General features: G+C 47.0%; 1 protein-coding gene across 1 annotated transcript in view; it reads right to left on the bottom strand.

Moving 5' to 3' along the window:
• Positions 1-1,607: 1,607 nt before the first annotated feature.
• Positions 1,608-16,415, bottom strand: part of LOC141133587 (multifunctional procollagen lysine hydroxylase and glycosyltransferase LH3-like) — a 61,554-nt gene continuing 46,746 nt past the window's right edge. Inside the window, 11 exon segments of the mRNA XM_073623047.1 lie at positions 1,608-2,379; positions 3,306-3,431; positions 5,846-5,992; positions 6,139-6,243; positions 6,431-6,496; positions 6,596-6,709; positions 8,481-8,622; positions 8,715-8,840; positions 10,196-10,300; positions 11,513-11,634; positions 13,800-13,931. Of these exon segments, the coding sequence (XP_073479148.1) occupies positions 2,224-2,379; positions 3,306-3,431; positions 5,846-5,992; positions 6,139-6,243; positions 6,431-6,496; positions 6,596-6,709; positions 8,481-8,622; positions 8,715-8,840; positions 10,196-10,300; positions 11,513-11,634; positions 13,800-13,931 (1,341 nt within the window). The 3' untranslated portion in view covers positions 1,608-2,223.

Below are 16,415 nucleotides of genomic sequence, written 5' to 3' on the forward strand. Positions count from 1 at the left end.
GCGGAAAGGTGAGCAGGGACCAGAGAGAGAGAGGACTGAGCAGCAGAGGATAAGCTACTCCTTCTTGTTGATGTGGGTGTGGTGGTAAGTGGATGTGGATGGGGTTGTCCTCCCTTCCACGTCAATGTCCCCCCCACAGTCACACACTATTATTATTATACATTTACAGTATATGTTGCAATGTCATTCCTCCCCACGCTAGACTCCCCTGCACCATCCTCTCCATCCCACTTTAAACCTCTCTGCACCCTCCAGTCCACCTGGAACGTCCCGGCACTTTCCATTCCAACCCACTCTGACCCTCAACACTCTCCATTCCACCCAACTCTTACCCTTTCAGGACCCTCCACTCCACCCCTCTATACCGTAAACCCCCCAGTACCATCTACTCCAGTTCAATCTGAACCTCTCAGCACTTTACACTGCACTTTGAACCTTCCTGCACCCAACACTGAACCCTCCTCAGTCTCCTCTCCACCCAACTTTTAAACTTCAACCACCATCCTTTTCACCCCACTTTGAACCCCTCACTCCACCCTGAATATCCTGGCACCCTCCTCCTTTCCATTTTACTCTGAACCTCAGTGTGTCCCTTTCAACCCCATTCTAAATCTTCATGCATGCCTTTTCCATCCTGCTCTGACCCTCCCAGCACCCTCCTCTCTACCACTCTTAACATCCCACACATTCTCCATTCCACTCCGTCTTACTGTAAAGCTTCCATTACAATTCATACCACCCCAACCATCACCATTCAACACGCTTTACTCCAACCAACTCTAAACCTCCCCACACATTCATTCCCACGCCACTCTGCACCTCCTGTACTCCTCTCTACTGACCATCTTGTAAGGGGGTCCTACTCACCACCACGTGAGGGGAGGCCCTACTCACCACCACGTGAGGGGAGGCCCTACTCACCACCACGTGAGGGGAGGCCCTACTGACCACCACGTGAGGGGAGGCCCTACTGACCACCACGTGAGGGGAGGCCCTACTGACCACCACGTGAGGGGAGGCCCTACTGACCACCACGTGAGGGGAGGCCCTACTGACCACCACGTGAGGGGAGGCCCTACTAACCACCACGTGAGGGGAGGCCCTACTGACCACCACGTGAGGGGAGGCCCTACTGACCACCACGTGAGGGGAGGCCCTACTGGCCACCACGTGAGGGGAGGCCCTACTGACCACCATGTGAGGGGAGGCCCCCTGATCACCATATGGGTGGGGGGCCCAATGACCACCACTGATCACGTCCGTCTTGTCGAAATATCTAGAAACACATTAACACAAACCACACATTTTCTTGTAGAAGTTTTTGATTTTATTAAACAAATTAAACATAAATCACTGATTCTCTTTAAAATTACTTAAAAAATGTTTAGGCAGCAAATAATTTAAAGCATTTTGTACAAAGCCAACAAAATCGCAAAAACAATTAAAATGTGGGAAGGGAAAATCCTTCCCCCACCCCATGAAATGACTCCATGGCTCCTAGTTTTGCTCCCCTGTGATACTGCTTCTTCCCAGCTAACACTTTCTACAAAAATATGTTTCCTTTCCCCAGAAAATGTGCAAACATCTAAATCTCTGTGTAAGAAAAGAAAAAAAAAATAAAAAAAAAAAAAAAACACCCCATGACTTTGGTAAAGATTAACACCTTTCCGCTGGCGGGGGTCAGCCTTACCGGCTCCCGATTGTTCCTAAGTGAGCGGGAGCTTTTGGTTACAGCACGACTGAGCGAGCTCCCAGCACTCAATGGGGCTGTACACATCTATGTGGCTGGACAACGTTAAAAAGACCACCACCATGATGTCACATCTATGCGAACAGCCAATATGAAGGAGCTAAGGCAGCTTGAGGTAAGTGTGAGATGGTCATGAAGAAGCCAAGTATTGAAGGAGAACGTCAGCTGGACATGGTGGACAGTAAGGCACATGACTTGCTCATCTTTGAGCCATACATTTTCTTTCCCCAGAAGAACTTGCCGTAGTCGGTGACTTGTGGAGAGTTGCGTATTACGAAGCAGTGTAGGATGATAGAGATCAGATTTGGTGGCATGGTGACTCTTCCCCGCCATACTGTTCTTCCATAGTCATGGTTGGTGGTCAGAGAGTAAGGGTACACCGGACTACGGCAGCTCACTCCAACTGCCATGTCAGGGAATTAGTCTCGTCTAGCTGGGTTTTGTTTTTTTTAGGGGATGGAAAGTCTTCGGGGTCAAGGATCTACAAATGACACCATAATGTAGCGGGTCCCTTTGGTGGTGGGAAGACCCTCGTGGTAATGGGTTAGCCGGCCAGGGTGTATAAAGGACCATCCTTTCCTGGGAGACTCCACACGGCAGTTGTAGCGGATAAACCGACAGCCGCCGCCCTGTAGGGTGAAAATAATAGTAGGAACAGGTCAGTATTTCAGGATCTACACAAGAATGGGCCCAATCGACCCGATTTTTAAAACAGACCAAAGAGGACAATCTGCCCAATACCCACACCAACCCCCCCCCCCCCAAAAAAAAAAAAAAAAATTGTACAAGGAGAACAAGCACAGCCCAAGTAGTCATGGTGCTTGAATAGGTGAGAGATTGTGCAAAAAGTTGTGTGCCCGTTGGAGGGTGTTAAGGTCTAGCAAACCTTCTACTGGGCGATGGCATTTACATATGGGCGCCTCAAACCAATTGCAACTTTCCCTTAACTATCTCCTCTCCTGCTATCCTCAGAGGCTGGGACCCCACTGTACTCTAACATGCCATTAGTGCCACAAGATTGGTAACCAATTACCACTGGCCATCACCCCGTTGCAAAACAAGAAAAAAAAAAACAAAACAAAACAAAACAAAAAAAACAAACTTTGCAGACTTTTTCGATGCACCTGGAATGTACGTAGATGATTTATGGGCAGTTCACACCAGAATCGCACTGGCACGTGGTCTGCTGGTCCTGTGAGGTCTGCAGTGCGATTCTGCAGCCTATTCATTTGAATGGGCTGAAAATCGCACCGAATGCACAAAAAGTACGTCACGCACTACTCCTAAAAAACCCGCTGCACCAAATCGCATGGCACTGCAGTACGCATTGCGTTTGCAATCTATGTTTGGGCGTGACCATTAATGATGTATTGGCACCTGCAGATCACACAGGTGAAGCGGTGAAACGCCCACGGAAAACAAGCCTTTACCTCACTGCGTTCTGGTGTGAACAGGCCCTTAAAATTAACATTTAAGTTGGGTTTGAAAAATAAAAAAACTAGAAACTCTGCAAACACATGTGGGAGAACTTTGAAACAGTCCAGGGTCCCCTCACCTCGTAGTCGATGCCTTTCTGGTTCAGAGCGACGTTGATGGTAAATGTGGAGGAGTCGTGATGGGGGCGGAGTGAAGGCTGCTCGTCTGGTCGGTAGCGGACGATGAAATTCAGAAACGCTTTTGCCTGGTGCATTAAAATAGACACATTTAGTAAAAGTTACGTGTGTGGGATTATCTTTAGCAGGGCAAACCACAAAGCCAAGCATAATATTAATACAGCTTTAAAGAAAAAAAGAAATTGTGCTTTGCCTATTCGGGGGAAATGCAACAGGTTCTCCCTTTTACTTGCTCCTCATCAACACCTACCTTTCACATCCCCACTACTCCATTCAGCAGAGCTGGGGGCAAAGAATATACCCCGTACTTCTCTAGCATGGAGGAGCATGTGACAGTGTTGGTGCTTGGTAATTGGCCCAGAGGTGTCTCATGAGGGATGGGTAAAGTCCTCAGCCATGTACAAGCACTGACCAGAGCAGTCCAGGTCTTATACAAGGCTCTCTTTGCCTACTCCTGGAGGCTTAACAGAGCAATGGGATGTAAAGGAAAGAGGAGCGAGTGCTGCGGGGGTAGTGGGGGCAATAAAGAGAAGCCACCCCCATAATCAAAGTTACAGGTTCACTTTAGCCTAACTTTTCTTACTGCTGTCAATTTTGCTGCATGGAGGTCCTCTGAAAAGGCTGGCTGTTTTTTTATCTGTGACGGCTAACCCGTCACAGCAAGTGTCTCCAACCAACAGAGAAACCTGCCAAAAGCAACATGATATCATGTGAAGCTTTCCACAGGCAAAGGAACCTGCCAATATATGCTATCACGAGGGGAATTCCGACCTGTATAGGACCAGCTAACCTTTTACTGTGATGAAGATTCTTTCACGAAGAGCGAGATACTCTTGTGATCTTCCCACCCTCACCACCATCGCTCTGAGGAGCAGAGGAACCTGCGAATATATGCTCTGGCAATCTCACCACCCCCGCTCTGAGGAGCAGTGGAACCTGCAAGTATATGCTCTGGAAAGCTCACCACTGCTGCTCCCCTGATGAAGTCACGTGGGCGGGACGCTACACGTTGGGACAGACAGGCACCGGAAGTGACGCCAGCGCGCAAGCTCGCTGCTCGTGGTGAATAGCTCCCCTTATTGTTTTGTTATGCGAGTACCACAGCGGTTTTAAAAATAAAGCATCATCTAGTTTTTATATATTACACTATCTCGAACCCCTTTCTTCCTTCATATATCGCACGGACAAGCCTGGGAGGGACATCCATGCTGCTCATTGGGCACCAAGGAAGTTCCGTTTTTATACATTACCGTAGTGAGAATTATCCATCAGGAGAAAGAGGCTTCCTAGATGGTTTCCGCTCTATGCCATCCAAAAGAAGTCCACAACCCCTACTGTTATCTACATACGCTGTTACCTTACAGCTGTAAGGTGAGGGCCACCTTGCACTGAGGTGTTATTGCACTGAAAAGGAAAAGTCCCCTTATTTACAGATTTTTTTTTACTTTGCACAGAGTGTTAGAGGGAATGCAGCACTTTATTCACTTCTCTTCCTATTATATATTGATTCAGGACTGTTGCTATATTCATCATCATACAGTTTGGACTCTATCGCTATTTTTTTGTCATTTAGGCACTCAGCACTTTATCAATGGTTTTTAATTAATTATCTTGTTTGTTTTTATGATACTATTTTACTTCGCTATTATGATACTATTATTGTCATATTTTACTTGATTATATTAGATTAGTTTTTATGATACTATTATTTCATATTGTACTTGATTATATTATCCTACCACTGTTGCACCTATCACAGCCCAGCACCATTCACTTTGTTTATTTCTTTTGTGGCTATGGATTGACCATGTCGGTGTCTGCAGCAGTTAGCTTACATTTTTCTTTTGGTAGGGAATAATTTCACCCCCCCCCCCCAGCTCTGGCAACCTCGCCACTCCCCCCCCCCGCTCTGGCAACCTCGCCACCCCCACCCCTGTTCTGGCACCCTCGCACACTCAACCCCCCCACCCCCTGCTCTGGCAACCTTGCCACTCCCCTCCCGCTCTGGCAACCCTTACCACTTAACCCCCCCCCTCTGGCAACTTCGCTACCCACCCCCTGCTCTGGCAACCTCGCCACCGGCCCCCTCCCTGCTCTGGCAACCTCGCCACTCAACACCCCCCCCCCAAACAACCCACCCCCCAATCCCCGTCGCTCTGGCAATCTCCATCACCTCCCTCCCCATTAATCTCATCACCCCCCCCCCCCCACCACCACCACAACCACGGCAATCTCACCACTCTTCCAGCTGTGGCAATCTCACCAATCCCCTGCTCTAGCAATCTCACCAACCCCAGCTCTAGCAATGGTGGCGTGTGGCAACCCTGTATAGAACAGACAGCAGGTAAGTAGTCCATCTGAAATGCAAATACATTCAGTGACCAAGCTGGCTGACAGACTGAACTGGCTGGCTCCTAAACTGTCTGTTTTTGCAGCCCTGCTGTAAAGCATTCAATTCACTGATGTGCTACATTCCGCTCACCTTGGTGTAATATCCTGGGAAGAGTTTCTCTGTGATGGGGGCAATGTAGTCCTGCAGGAACTTCAGCCACTCGTCCTGGTAGCCCACCTGAGTCATATGGATGTCTACTGTTGGTACACTCTCGTAACCCCCAGCCAGCCGCTTATCCTGGATGCAGAAGAAATGAAGAAAGAAAAAAAAAAAAGGGGGGGGGGGGGGGGGGGGGGGTCAATTCAATGAGCAAAAACAATGGTGATGTGAGAACAAAGGGGGAAATGGATAGTGCCAGAGTGGATACACTATGAAAGATTTACCTCATTCTTCCCACCCGACCATTGGTTAAAGTGTTCCATCTGCTCCACAAACTCATCGCACATCACGTCTTTAAAGATGGGGAACCAATATACATCAGGGCAGGGCTGCCGACACAGAGAACAGGTTATGGCATGGATGGTTGTCAACACAATTCCAAAATCAAGCAGCAGATCTGGGAGGTATGGTGGCCAACAAATGGATACAAAAAACTCCCATCAACACGCCCAGGACGTTTCACCTTCATGGCAATCAGAGCATTACCAGCGCAGCCGCTCACACCACAAATCTTACCTGTTCAAAGTAATCTTCCTCGAATATCTTGGAGTAATTTTCATGGATGTATTTCTCCCGCCAGTCCTGCAAAAGGACACGCAGCATTAAAAAAGGATTCTGGAGGGTTACCAGCGGCCCCAGCTGATACACATACATCAAGAAGGGGAGGCAGGACGGACTTACCACAGGGTTCTCGAAGATCTGCCACAAGTCATTGTGCAGGCGGGATGTGTTATACTTCGAGGTGGACACCAAACGCCCAAATTCATCTCTATTGCTGATATGAAGGAAGACACTCTGCAGAGGAAGGGGAGGGCAAGGCAGGCCGGTCACAAACAGGATAGTAAAAGAAAAGGAGTGCAACCCCCGGCAAGTTTAATAGTACATCAGCTTTAGATAGCGTAAGGTCTTATTTTATTGCTGTCCCCAATGGGAACATTGTCCATCTCTGTGTCTCCAAACTTTCTAAACAAGACTTTAGGGGGGGCCAAAGTGTGGGCATTGGGAGTAGAAAAGGTCCCGACATCAGTGGAGAAAAAAAAAATGTCCCATTGTTTGTTTCAGTGGGAGTAATTGTGCCTTATCAATCTTCTCTGTGGGGGGGAATTGTGCCCCATTGCTGGTGTCATTGGGCCACATTGCTGGTGTCATTGGGAGTGATAGTGCCCCATCACATCACTGGGTGTCATTGGGCCTCATTGTCGGTGTCATTGGGAGAAGTTGTGCCCCATCACTGGGGACATTGGGCCATATTGTTAGCATCATTGGGAGAAACTGTGCCCCATCATATGTATCATTGGGCCCCATTGGAAGATATAGTGCCTTATCCCTGGGTGACATTGGGCCTCATTGTTGGTGTCATCGGGAGGAATAGTGCCCCATCATTGGCTTCATTGGACCACATTGTTGGTGTCCTTGGGAGAAACTGTGCCCCATCATTGGGAGAAATTGTGCCCCATCATTGGGGTTATTGTACAGAAGAGTGCCCCATCATTGGGGTTATTGTGCAGAATAGTGCCCCATCACTGATGTCATTGGGAGAAATTGTACCCCATCATTGGGAGAAATTGTGTCCCATCATTGGGAAAAATTGTTCCCCATTACTGGTTTCATTGGGCCTCATCATTAGTGTTATTGTGAAGAATAGTGCCCCATCATTGATGTCATTGGGAGAAATTGTGTCCCATCATTGGGAGAAATTGTGTCCCATCATTGGGAGAAATTGTGCCCCATTACTGGTTTCATTGGGCCCCATCATTAGTGTTATTGTGAAGAATAGTGCCCCATCATTGGTGTCATTGGGCCCCATTGTTTTTGTCATTGGGAGAAATTGTGCAACACTGTTGGTCTCATTGGGAGGAATAGTGCCCCATCATAGGGAGTCATTGGGCACCATTGTTGGTCTCATCAGGAGAAATTTTACCTCAATCATTGGGATTAGTGGAAGGAATTGAGCCCCTCCAAGGGTGTCAGTGGGGGGAATTATGGCCCCAAAGGCCGGATAAAAACAAGCAATTGTCTAAGAGCAATGGTTCTCTAAACCAGTCCTTAAGTACCGCCCCCCTCCCCAACAGCTCATGTTTTCAGGATTTCCTTCACCTTGCCCAGGTGCTTTAAATCAATGCATGGTATTTATTACAGCAATTTTATCCAAAGTAAATTATCACAACATGGCCTGTTTGGGGAAAGAAATTGCCAAACACTGGCCTAGAGGAACAGATAGAGGTTCTCATCCTTCCTCATTCTATTAAAAAATATTAAACCTCCCACCACCCCTCCCCCCCGCAAAGATTTCTAAGTGACATTTCATTCAGTTCTATTGCCTGCAGCGTGGTGCAATGCGATGGATTGCAAGGCATAATGCTGTGCTGCAAAAAATAAAAAAAATTATTGCATGCAGTGGTGTAAACTGGCTATATATCCTTCCGGGGGTGCGCCGTCCATGGCAAGGATCAGAACAGGACCAAGTGCTACGTGCCTGGGGGTATCAACAGCAATTTTCAAGTTCTGCTAATACTTTAAGTTTTTACAATCAGCTAAATATACAGCTTATATATGTGTCCCTTACCTTATCCCTCATGCTCTTACAGAAAGACATATCGGAGTCCAGTCCTGCCAAGGTGAAGACACTTCTATGAAGCAGCTCTTTACGTAGAATCTCGCCCTTAATAAGATAGGTGTGGGCAATATAGGGAACGTTCCACACACCACTGAAAGAGACAGATAAAAATTAAAAACAGATTAAGTTCTTCTATCCTCCTGCAGGAGACGCAGTGACTCTCCCTAGTTATAAGTTACTCACATTCTTTTCCCCTGAACGAGGTCTACGTAGTCCTCAGATCGGGCGTAGTACCCCTCGGGGCTCAGAGCTCCCCAGAAGTTGGACCAAAGTTTTCCACTCCGAGACACCATGGGTGCAATGACCTTTCTGTAGGCAGAGAGACGAGCAAGGGTGAGTACGGGATTATAGGAGGAGAGGTGTGCAGGGGGTCAGTACGGGATTAGAGGAGGAGAGGTGTACGGGATTATAGGAGGAGAGGGGTGCAGGGGGCGAGTACGGGATTATAGGAGGAGAGGGGTGCAGGGGGTGAGTACAGGATTATAGGAGGAGAGGGGTGCAGGGGGCGAGTACGGGATTATAGGAGGAGAGGGGTGCAGGGGGCGAGTACGGGATTATAGGAAGAGAGGGGTGCAGGGGGTCAGTACGGGATTATAGTAAGAGAGGGGTGCAGGGGGTGAGTACAGGATTATAGGAGGAGAGGGGTGCAGGGGGTGAGTACGGGATTATAGGAGGAGAGGGGTGCAGGGGGTGAGTACGGGATTATAGGAGGAGAGGGGTGCAGGGGGTGAGTACGGGATTATAGAAGGAGAGGGGTGCAGGGGGCGTGTACTGGATTATAGGAGGAGAGGGGTGCAGGGGGTGAGTACGGGATTATAGGAGGAGAGGTGTGCAGTGGGTGAGTACGGGATTATAGGAGGAGAGGTGTGCAGGGGGTGAGTACGGGATTATAGGAAGAGAGGTGTGCAGGGGGTGAGCACGGGATTATAGAGGGAGAGGTGTGCAGGGGGTGAGTACGGGATTATAGGAGGAGAGGTGTGCAGGGGGTGAGTACGGGATTATAGGAGGAGAGGTGTGCAGGGGGTGAGTACGGGATTATAGGAGGAGAGGTGTGCAGGGGGTGAGTACGGGATTATAGGAGGAGAGGTGTGCAGGGGGTGAGTACGGGATTATAGGAGGAGAGGTGTGCAGGGGGTGAGTACGGGATTATAGAAGGAGAGGGGTGCAGGGGGTCAGTAAAGGATTATAGGAAGAGAGGGGTGCAGGGGGCGTGTACTGGATTATAGGAGGAGAGGGGTGCAGGGGGTCAGTACAGGATTATAGGAAGAGAGGGGTGCAGGGGGTCAGTACGGGATTATAGGAGGAGAGGGGAGCAGGGGGTGAGAACGGGATTATAGGAGGAGAGGGGTGCAGGGGGTCAGTACGGGATTATAGGACGAGAGGGGTGCAGGGGGTCAGTACGGGATTATAGGAAGAGAGGGGTGCAGGGGGTCAGTACGGGATTATAGGAGGAGAGGGGAGCAGGGGGTGAGTACGGTATTATAGGAGGAGAGGGGTGCAGGGGGTGTGTACGGGATTATAGGAAGAGAGGTGTGCAGGGGGTGTGTATGGGATTATAGGAGGAGAGGTGTGCAGGGGGTGAGTACAGGATTATAAGTGGTACAGAATCCATTTAGTAACAATATATCATAATATGGCACTCTGCTGTGATCGGCAATACTGACCGATTCTCCTGGATGAGGATGTACAAAGTGTCGGGATTGGTCAGAACCACATCGGCGTCCAGGCTGAAGTAGTAATCGCAGGTCTCATCCTGCCGGCACAGGTCCCTGCAAAGGAAGAATTCAACCGTTTTATCCAAACTATTGAAATTCAGTGATTATTGCTTAGAGTACCATACGACAATCCACCTGGACTGGGGCTGATTAAAGTGGACCAAGCATCACATATATGGATAATGTCATGTGCAGTATTCTCATTAAGTTGTCAATGTTATTTCTCACAGAGATCACAGTACTCCCCCCTGACAATGATTTCACTGCATCAGCTTTTTTCTGCATCTCCAGGGTTACCATCTACTTGTTGGACTAACAAACTGGCACAGGGAGGATAAAGTTGTGTATCCTCCCTGAGCTGGCCTGTGCAGTTCCAGGCTGCCGGTGCACTTCCTAGCTGAAAAAAGTTGGCAGAGTTAGATTCTTCCATTTTCATTCAGGTAATATAGCTTGACCCTTTGACATATATGACCTATGACATGTATGATACAATAGTGCCATCTAGCGTTGAATTAGGAAGTGTTTCACCCATAGAAGACAGACAATGGTAAAGGAAGTAGTGAGAAAGGATATGCGCGTGGGATTGTCTACCTAAACTTTCCAAATAACTTAAGCTGACGGGGGGACTCTACACTGACATAACAAAGGTCTGTGCCAGAAGAAAAAGTGACATGTATGACCTATGGCATGTATGATACAATAGGGACATCTAGAGATTGAATTGGGAAATGTTTCACCCATAGAAGACAATGGTAAAAGGAAGTAATGAGAAGGGATACTCTTGTGTGATCGTTGTCTACCTAAACTTTCAATTTAAGCAGCTTAAGCTGACAGGAGGACTCTACAACGACATAACTACGAAGATTTGTGCCAGAAGAAACTATGACACTTTAGCCCAATTTTCCTTCAAATCGCTAGTCCTAGGGTCCTGGTTGCCTACAGAGATTGTGAAGATGCTATAATCTGAGGCAAGTAATTTATTAGCGTATTGTTATTGTACACAGATTATTATTCAGGCTCATTTGCTAGGAAGGATAGGTAGAGTTTTTTGCATGCATCTGTCAGTCTTGTATGGTATTCCTATAATTGTAATAGTTTGTATGTACAGAATTTTCTTTAGTAAAAGCACATTAATACACTACAGAGGTTTCTTTGCTTCCTTGCTTATACTGCAAAAAACCTTAAAAGCTGCAAAGCAAAATAACTGGGAAGTGAGATTTAAAATATCCCCTCATGCATATCCAAGGTCGCTCACTAAACACGTACAAGCCCATATCTCGAGCCTCGCCCTGGCTCAGTGCCTCCTCCGGACCCACAATCTTCACATTGGGGAACTCGTCTTTGTGGTTCTCCCAGAACGCCTGGATGTGTTTCTCGTGGTAAACTTCCTATTTTTAGATAAGAAGAAAAAAGTAAAGAAAACAATGCAAACATATCTTGTCACCAGAACATGCAACTGGTGCATCATGTGACCTAAATATTGCAAACAGGCTCCTACAGCAAATAGCTTTCATTACCCTGCCAGCCTCTAAATAAATTTTGTTCAGATGTACCCAGTGAAGAGTACTGGTAATACTCCAACATACAAAGACATTGTAGACAAATGGGCTCTTTCAACCTTGTGGTAACACTTTGGTGAAGACCTTTTTTCTGTTCCAGCATGACTGTCACCTGTGTACAATGCCAGCTCCATAAAGACATGGTTTGATGAGTTTGGTGTGGAGGAACTGGAACGTCCTACACAGAGCCTTGACCTCAACCGAACACCTTTGGGATGAATTGGAATGCTGAATGTGAGTCAGGTCTTCTCATTCAACATTAGTAGTGGACTTCATAAATGCCGACCAAATCCAGAACATGGTTTGACCAGTTTGGTGTGTTGGAACTGGCTGCGTAGAGCCCTGACCTCAATCCTACTGAACATAATTGGGATGGATTGAAACACAGATGGTGATCCAGGTATTCAAAAATCGGGACAAATCCCCACAAGCACACTCCAAAATTTTGTGAAGGCTTCTCAGAAGATTGGAAGATGTTTTAGCCAGAAGGGGGGACAACTCCATAATGGCCATGTTTTGAGAATGAAACAAATATTAATTTTTACAAAGTCTGCTGCTTCAGTGTTTTTAGATCTTTTTGTCAGACGTTACTATGGTATACTGGAGTATAATTACAAGCATTTCATAAGTGTCAAAGGCTTTTATTGACAAATCACATGAGGTCCTGGTTGGCATCCCAAATGGCCCTAGGTGGGCATCCATGATCAGCATCCCTGGTAGTCCTTGGTGGGCATCCTCGGGGGGGGGGGGACAGACGCGAGTGTCAGACGCGAGTGGAGGAAAAAGTCGATACACGGTTCTTCCTGTTTACACTGATCAGCTGTGATTGGACACAGCTGATCACGTGGTAAAGAGTCTGCCAGAGACTCCTTACCCAGATCTGAGATGCGGTGTTGTCAGACTAACACACCATCAACAATCGCCACGCTGCACGCCCCCGCAGGCGCACGTTATCCTGATCACGTCCAAGCCAGGATAACAGAACCACTTTGTGCATGTCATATTGCTATATGGCAGGCGGGAAGTGGTTAAGGAACCAAAAGCAAACAATATTTAGTCACTTCCGGTTTTAGTCTAATGTAAACAGGCCTGTAAAAGCATCTCATCAAAGCAGTCTTGGTTTGATCAAGTGCTTTTAAAAAGGCAGAGGAGAGATCTGGGGTCTAATACATAGTAAAGAGAACCTGTCACTACCCATGCTATCACAGGGGGATGTTGTTCATCTCTCGTGATGGCAATAAAGTTGATAAAAAGAAAAAGATTAAAGAGACAGTGTAAAAAAAAAAAAAATTATAAACAATTTTAAAAAATGTAAAGCAACCCTGTCCCCCTGTGTTGGCACGCAAAGGCAAAAACACATACATCAGCCACGTACACATATGTACACATATGTGAGGTATTGCCGCAAATGTTATGGAGAAAGCAATAATACTACCACCAGACCTCCTGTGTAACACTAAATTGGTAAACTGTAAATGCTTTTAAAGCGTCTCCAGTGGAGATTTTTAAGTATCATAGTTGTCTCAGTTCCACAAGCGTGCGCAAAGTGTGACATGCCTGGTATCGAATTTACTCGTAACATAATCTTTTATATTTTACCAACAAATGGGTATTATATTTATCATTGTGTTTCCCCCCCCCCCCCCCCACAAAAAAATGTTTGAAAACAGCTGCACAATTTTTTTCCAAAATTTTAACACCCACCATTTTATTTATTAGGGCCTCTGCTTAAAAAAAAAAAAATTAAATATATTTGGGGTTCTAATTCCTTTTCTAGCAAAAAATAAAGAATAAAAAGCATTTTACATTTATGTAAGAAGTGGTAGAATTGGCTTGGGAAGCTATTGGTTAATCATAGCTAGGATAGGAAGCACACCGGAATGTGGTCACCCATATCTTCTTTCTTCACATGGAGAATCCAGTAGTAAAGAGGGACGCAGTCACAATAGGACATATACACAGACCTTGTAGTCCAGGCAGGAGATGGCACTTACGCTGTTATGTATGTAGAGAGACAGCCGGTTTCGTGGGTAGCTCAGGGTGGAGACCCTCTCCAGGAACTCTGGCAGGAATGGGGTTGGCTGCTCAATAAAAATTCCCAAAAGCACCTGGGGCAAATCATCGTCCTATAAAGACACAAGATTTCAAAAGGTCAGTCAGAGCCTAAAAGTCAACAGCACAGATGTGATCTGCTCCGAAATCCCCAAGACTTCATGGCAGATTATATTGGAGAGAAATAGATCTGTGGTTATCATATACATGATAATCAATTGTCACCAATTTGCCCCAAAAAAATGTGCTTAAAAGGTCTAGTACATCTTATACATCCATATTTAGGGTCTAACTTGGTGCCAAGCCTTTGACATACTCCCCACTCCACACCCTTATATAGTCCAGGGCAGTGGCGGTTAGTGCTCCCTTTTTTTGGGGAGGGCGCCACAGCCCCCACTACCCCCCCACCCGTCAGCCCACCTGCCCCGCACTTACCCCATCTGGGTCACGGGCAGCGCTTCCTCTCGTCGGCTTCACCCTGCGTCTCCTCCTCCTCTGCATCACGTTGGCTTCTTCTCCTCCTCCTCCTCTGCGGCCTATATCATCGCTTCTCCTCTCGGCCAATCGGGTCTCAGGACCCGCTTCCGGTTTGGCCAGGAGGAGAATCAGACAGACAATAGCGAATATTAATTCGCTATTGCCACACAACTGGGTGGGCTCAGAGAGCAGTGCTCTGCGCCCCGAGCCCACCCTTTTTTTAAGCCAATCACGTGCTTCTAAAAAAAAAAAAAAAAACCATTGGAATCCATGCGTCCGGCACCCTGCATGTAGATTAGGGGCTGAACGCATGGATTAAGGGGGCGCACATGTGCCCCACATGAACGGCCGCCATTGGTCCAGGGGCCCCCCCCCCCAGCAGCTTCTTTCCCTTCTAAAGGGATAACTTCTCCTTTGATACATGTTACACATCCCTCCTGTTTTTTTTGGGTGGAACATGTTTCAGCATCTGCACCTTCTCCCCCAGATCCTCCCCTCCCTGTGGAGGCGGGCAGGGGGATCTTCTCCCCGCACCTGCTGTCACAATTTAAAAAACAGCATGGCCGTGTGGGGGTCCGCCCCCACACGGCCACATCATTCATTCACAGTTTACTATGAATGAATGGACTACAAGTACAGTCATCCACTGCGGCTGATGTCTGGTATTTCTTCAATGAACTACGAGGGCGCTGGTGAGCTCTCTGGTAGTTCTCTGAATCTTCCTGCTCTCAGGTAACTGCCTGCCCATATGGGAGGTACATGCAGACAGCTATCCTGGGAGTCTGAAGGGGCCGGACATTACCCCCGTGATCTGCTGATCGCAGGTGCAATGCTCTGCAGGCTCCTTAAAAAAATATATATATATATAATACATAAATATATAAAAATATATACACACACACACACACACACACACACATTTTTTTTTGAACCTGCAAAAAGATGTGCATTTATTATTTTTTTCCCAAAGGTGAACTTATCCTCTAAACTCTGTGCTTAGCCATGCACAGCCACGTCATTAATTCAAAGAGGTCTGTGAATGACTAAACTACAAGTCTCATCTGCCATCACAGCAGAGGGATTTGTAGCTATCAATGGGACACAAGTGTGGCAATTATTGCACTCGTAAGTCCATTATGACTTCCATCAGTAGTAACGTCATGGAGCAGGAGAAATAATCTGCAGAAGCCGATGCAATGCACACGCAATTCACCGAGTGCAGTTGCAATGAACTGCAGGCTCATTTGAAAAATAAATAAAAATGCACAATTCCTTTCACAAATTTTCTACGTATGTGGATACATTTAGACAGATTTATCCTTTAACCGCCAGGTGACCTGATTGCTTCCACACACCCCCCGGTAACGACGCCACCCCTGCTTGGCCATCTGCGGACCCAGGACCGGCATAACGAGTGCCACCAGGAAGAGGGGAGGGAGAAGAGCGGACACACGTCCAACTCTCCTCCCTGCTTTCTTGCCGACCCAGAAAGCGATGTCTTTGATGTCACTTCCAGGTCAGCCTCTCCTTGTCCTCGACCAGGAAAGAATGTAATGCAAAGCGATCTGCATTGCATTACATTTGGTGGAGCACACGGGATCCTAAAAGACCCTGGATGTCTCATTAAAAAGAGGACCTGTCACCAAAAAAATCATCACATAGGGAACGAAAAAAAGAAAAAGTTAAAAAAAAAAAAAAAAAAAAAAAAAAGTATCTTGCTTTCTGCATTTCTATTCAATTAAAAAAACAACGCACCTCTCCGTTGAAATGCATTGACTACGCACCAAGAATGCATCCGTGTTACGTTTTTGAGTCACACGACCTATAAAGAACCATACCATAAAAATAGTGGTAAAAGTCGCAGGAGAAATCGCGTGCCCTATAGGGGTTTTTAAAAGGGACACCTATGGAAAATATAGGGTACTGAAGTTTATCGTCATTTCATATGCGCACACAAATTTAACCACTTCCAGCCAGGACGACGTCCACGGGCATCCTCCGGGTTCAGTGGTTTTACCAGAATGATGGCTGCACCTACAGGCATCATTCCGGTATGTATCTTTTCCGCCGGAGATGACAAG

The sequence above is a fragment of the Aquarana catesbeiana genome, linkage group LG03, assembly GCF_042186555.1.
Source record: "Aquarana catesbeiana isolate 2022-GZ linkage group LG03, ASM4218655v1, whole genome shotgun sequence".
Lineage (NCBI taxonomy): Eukaryota > Metazoa > Chordata > Amphibia > Anura > Ranidae > Aquarana > Aquarana catesbeiana.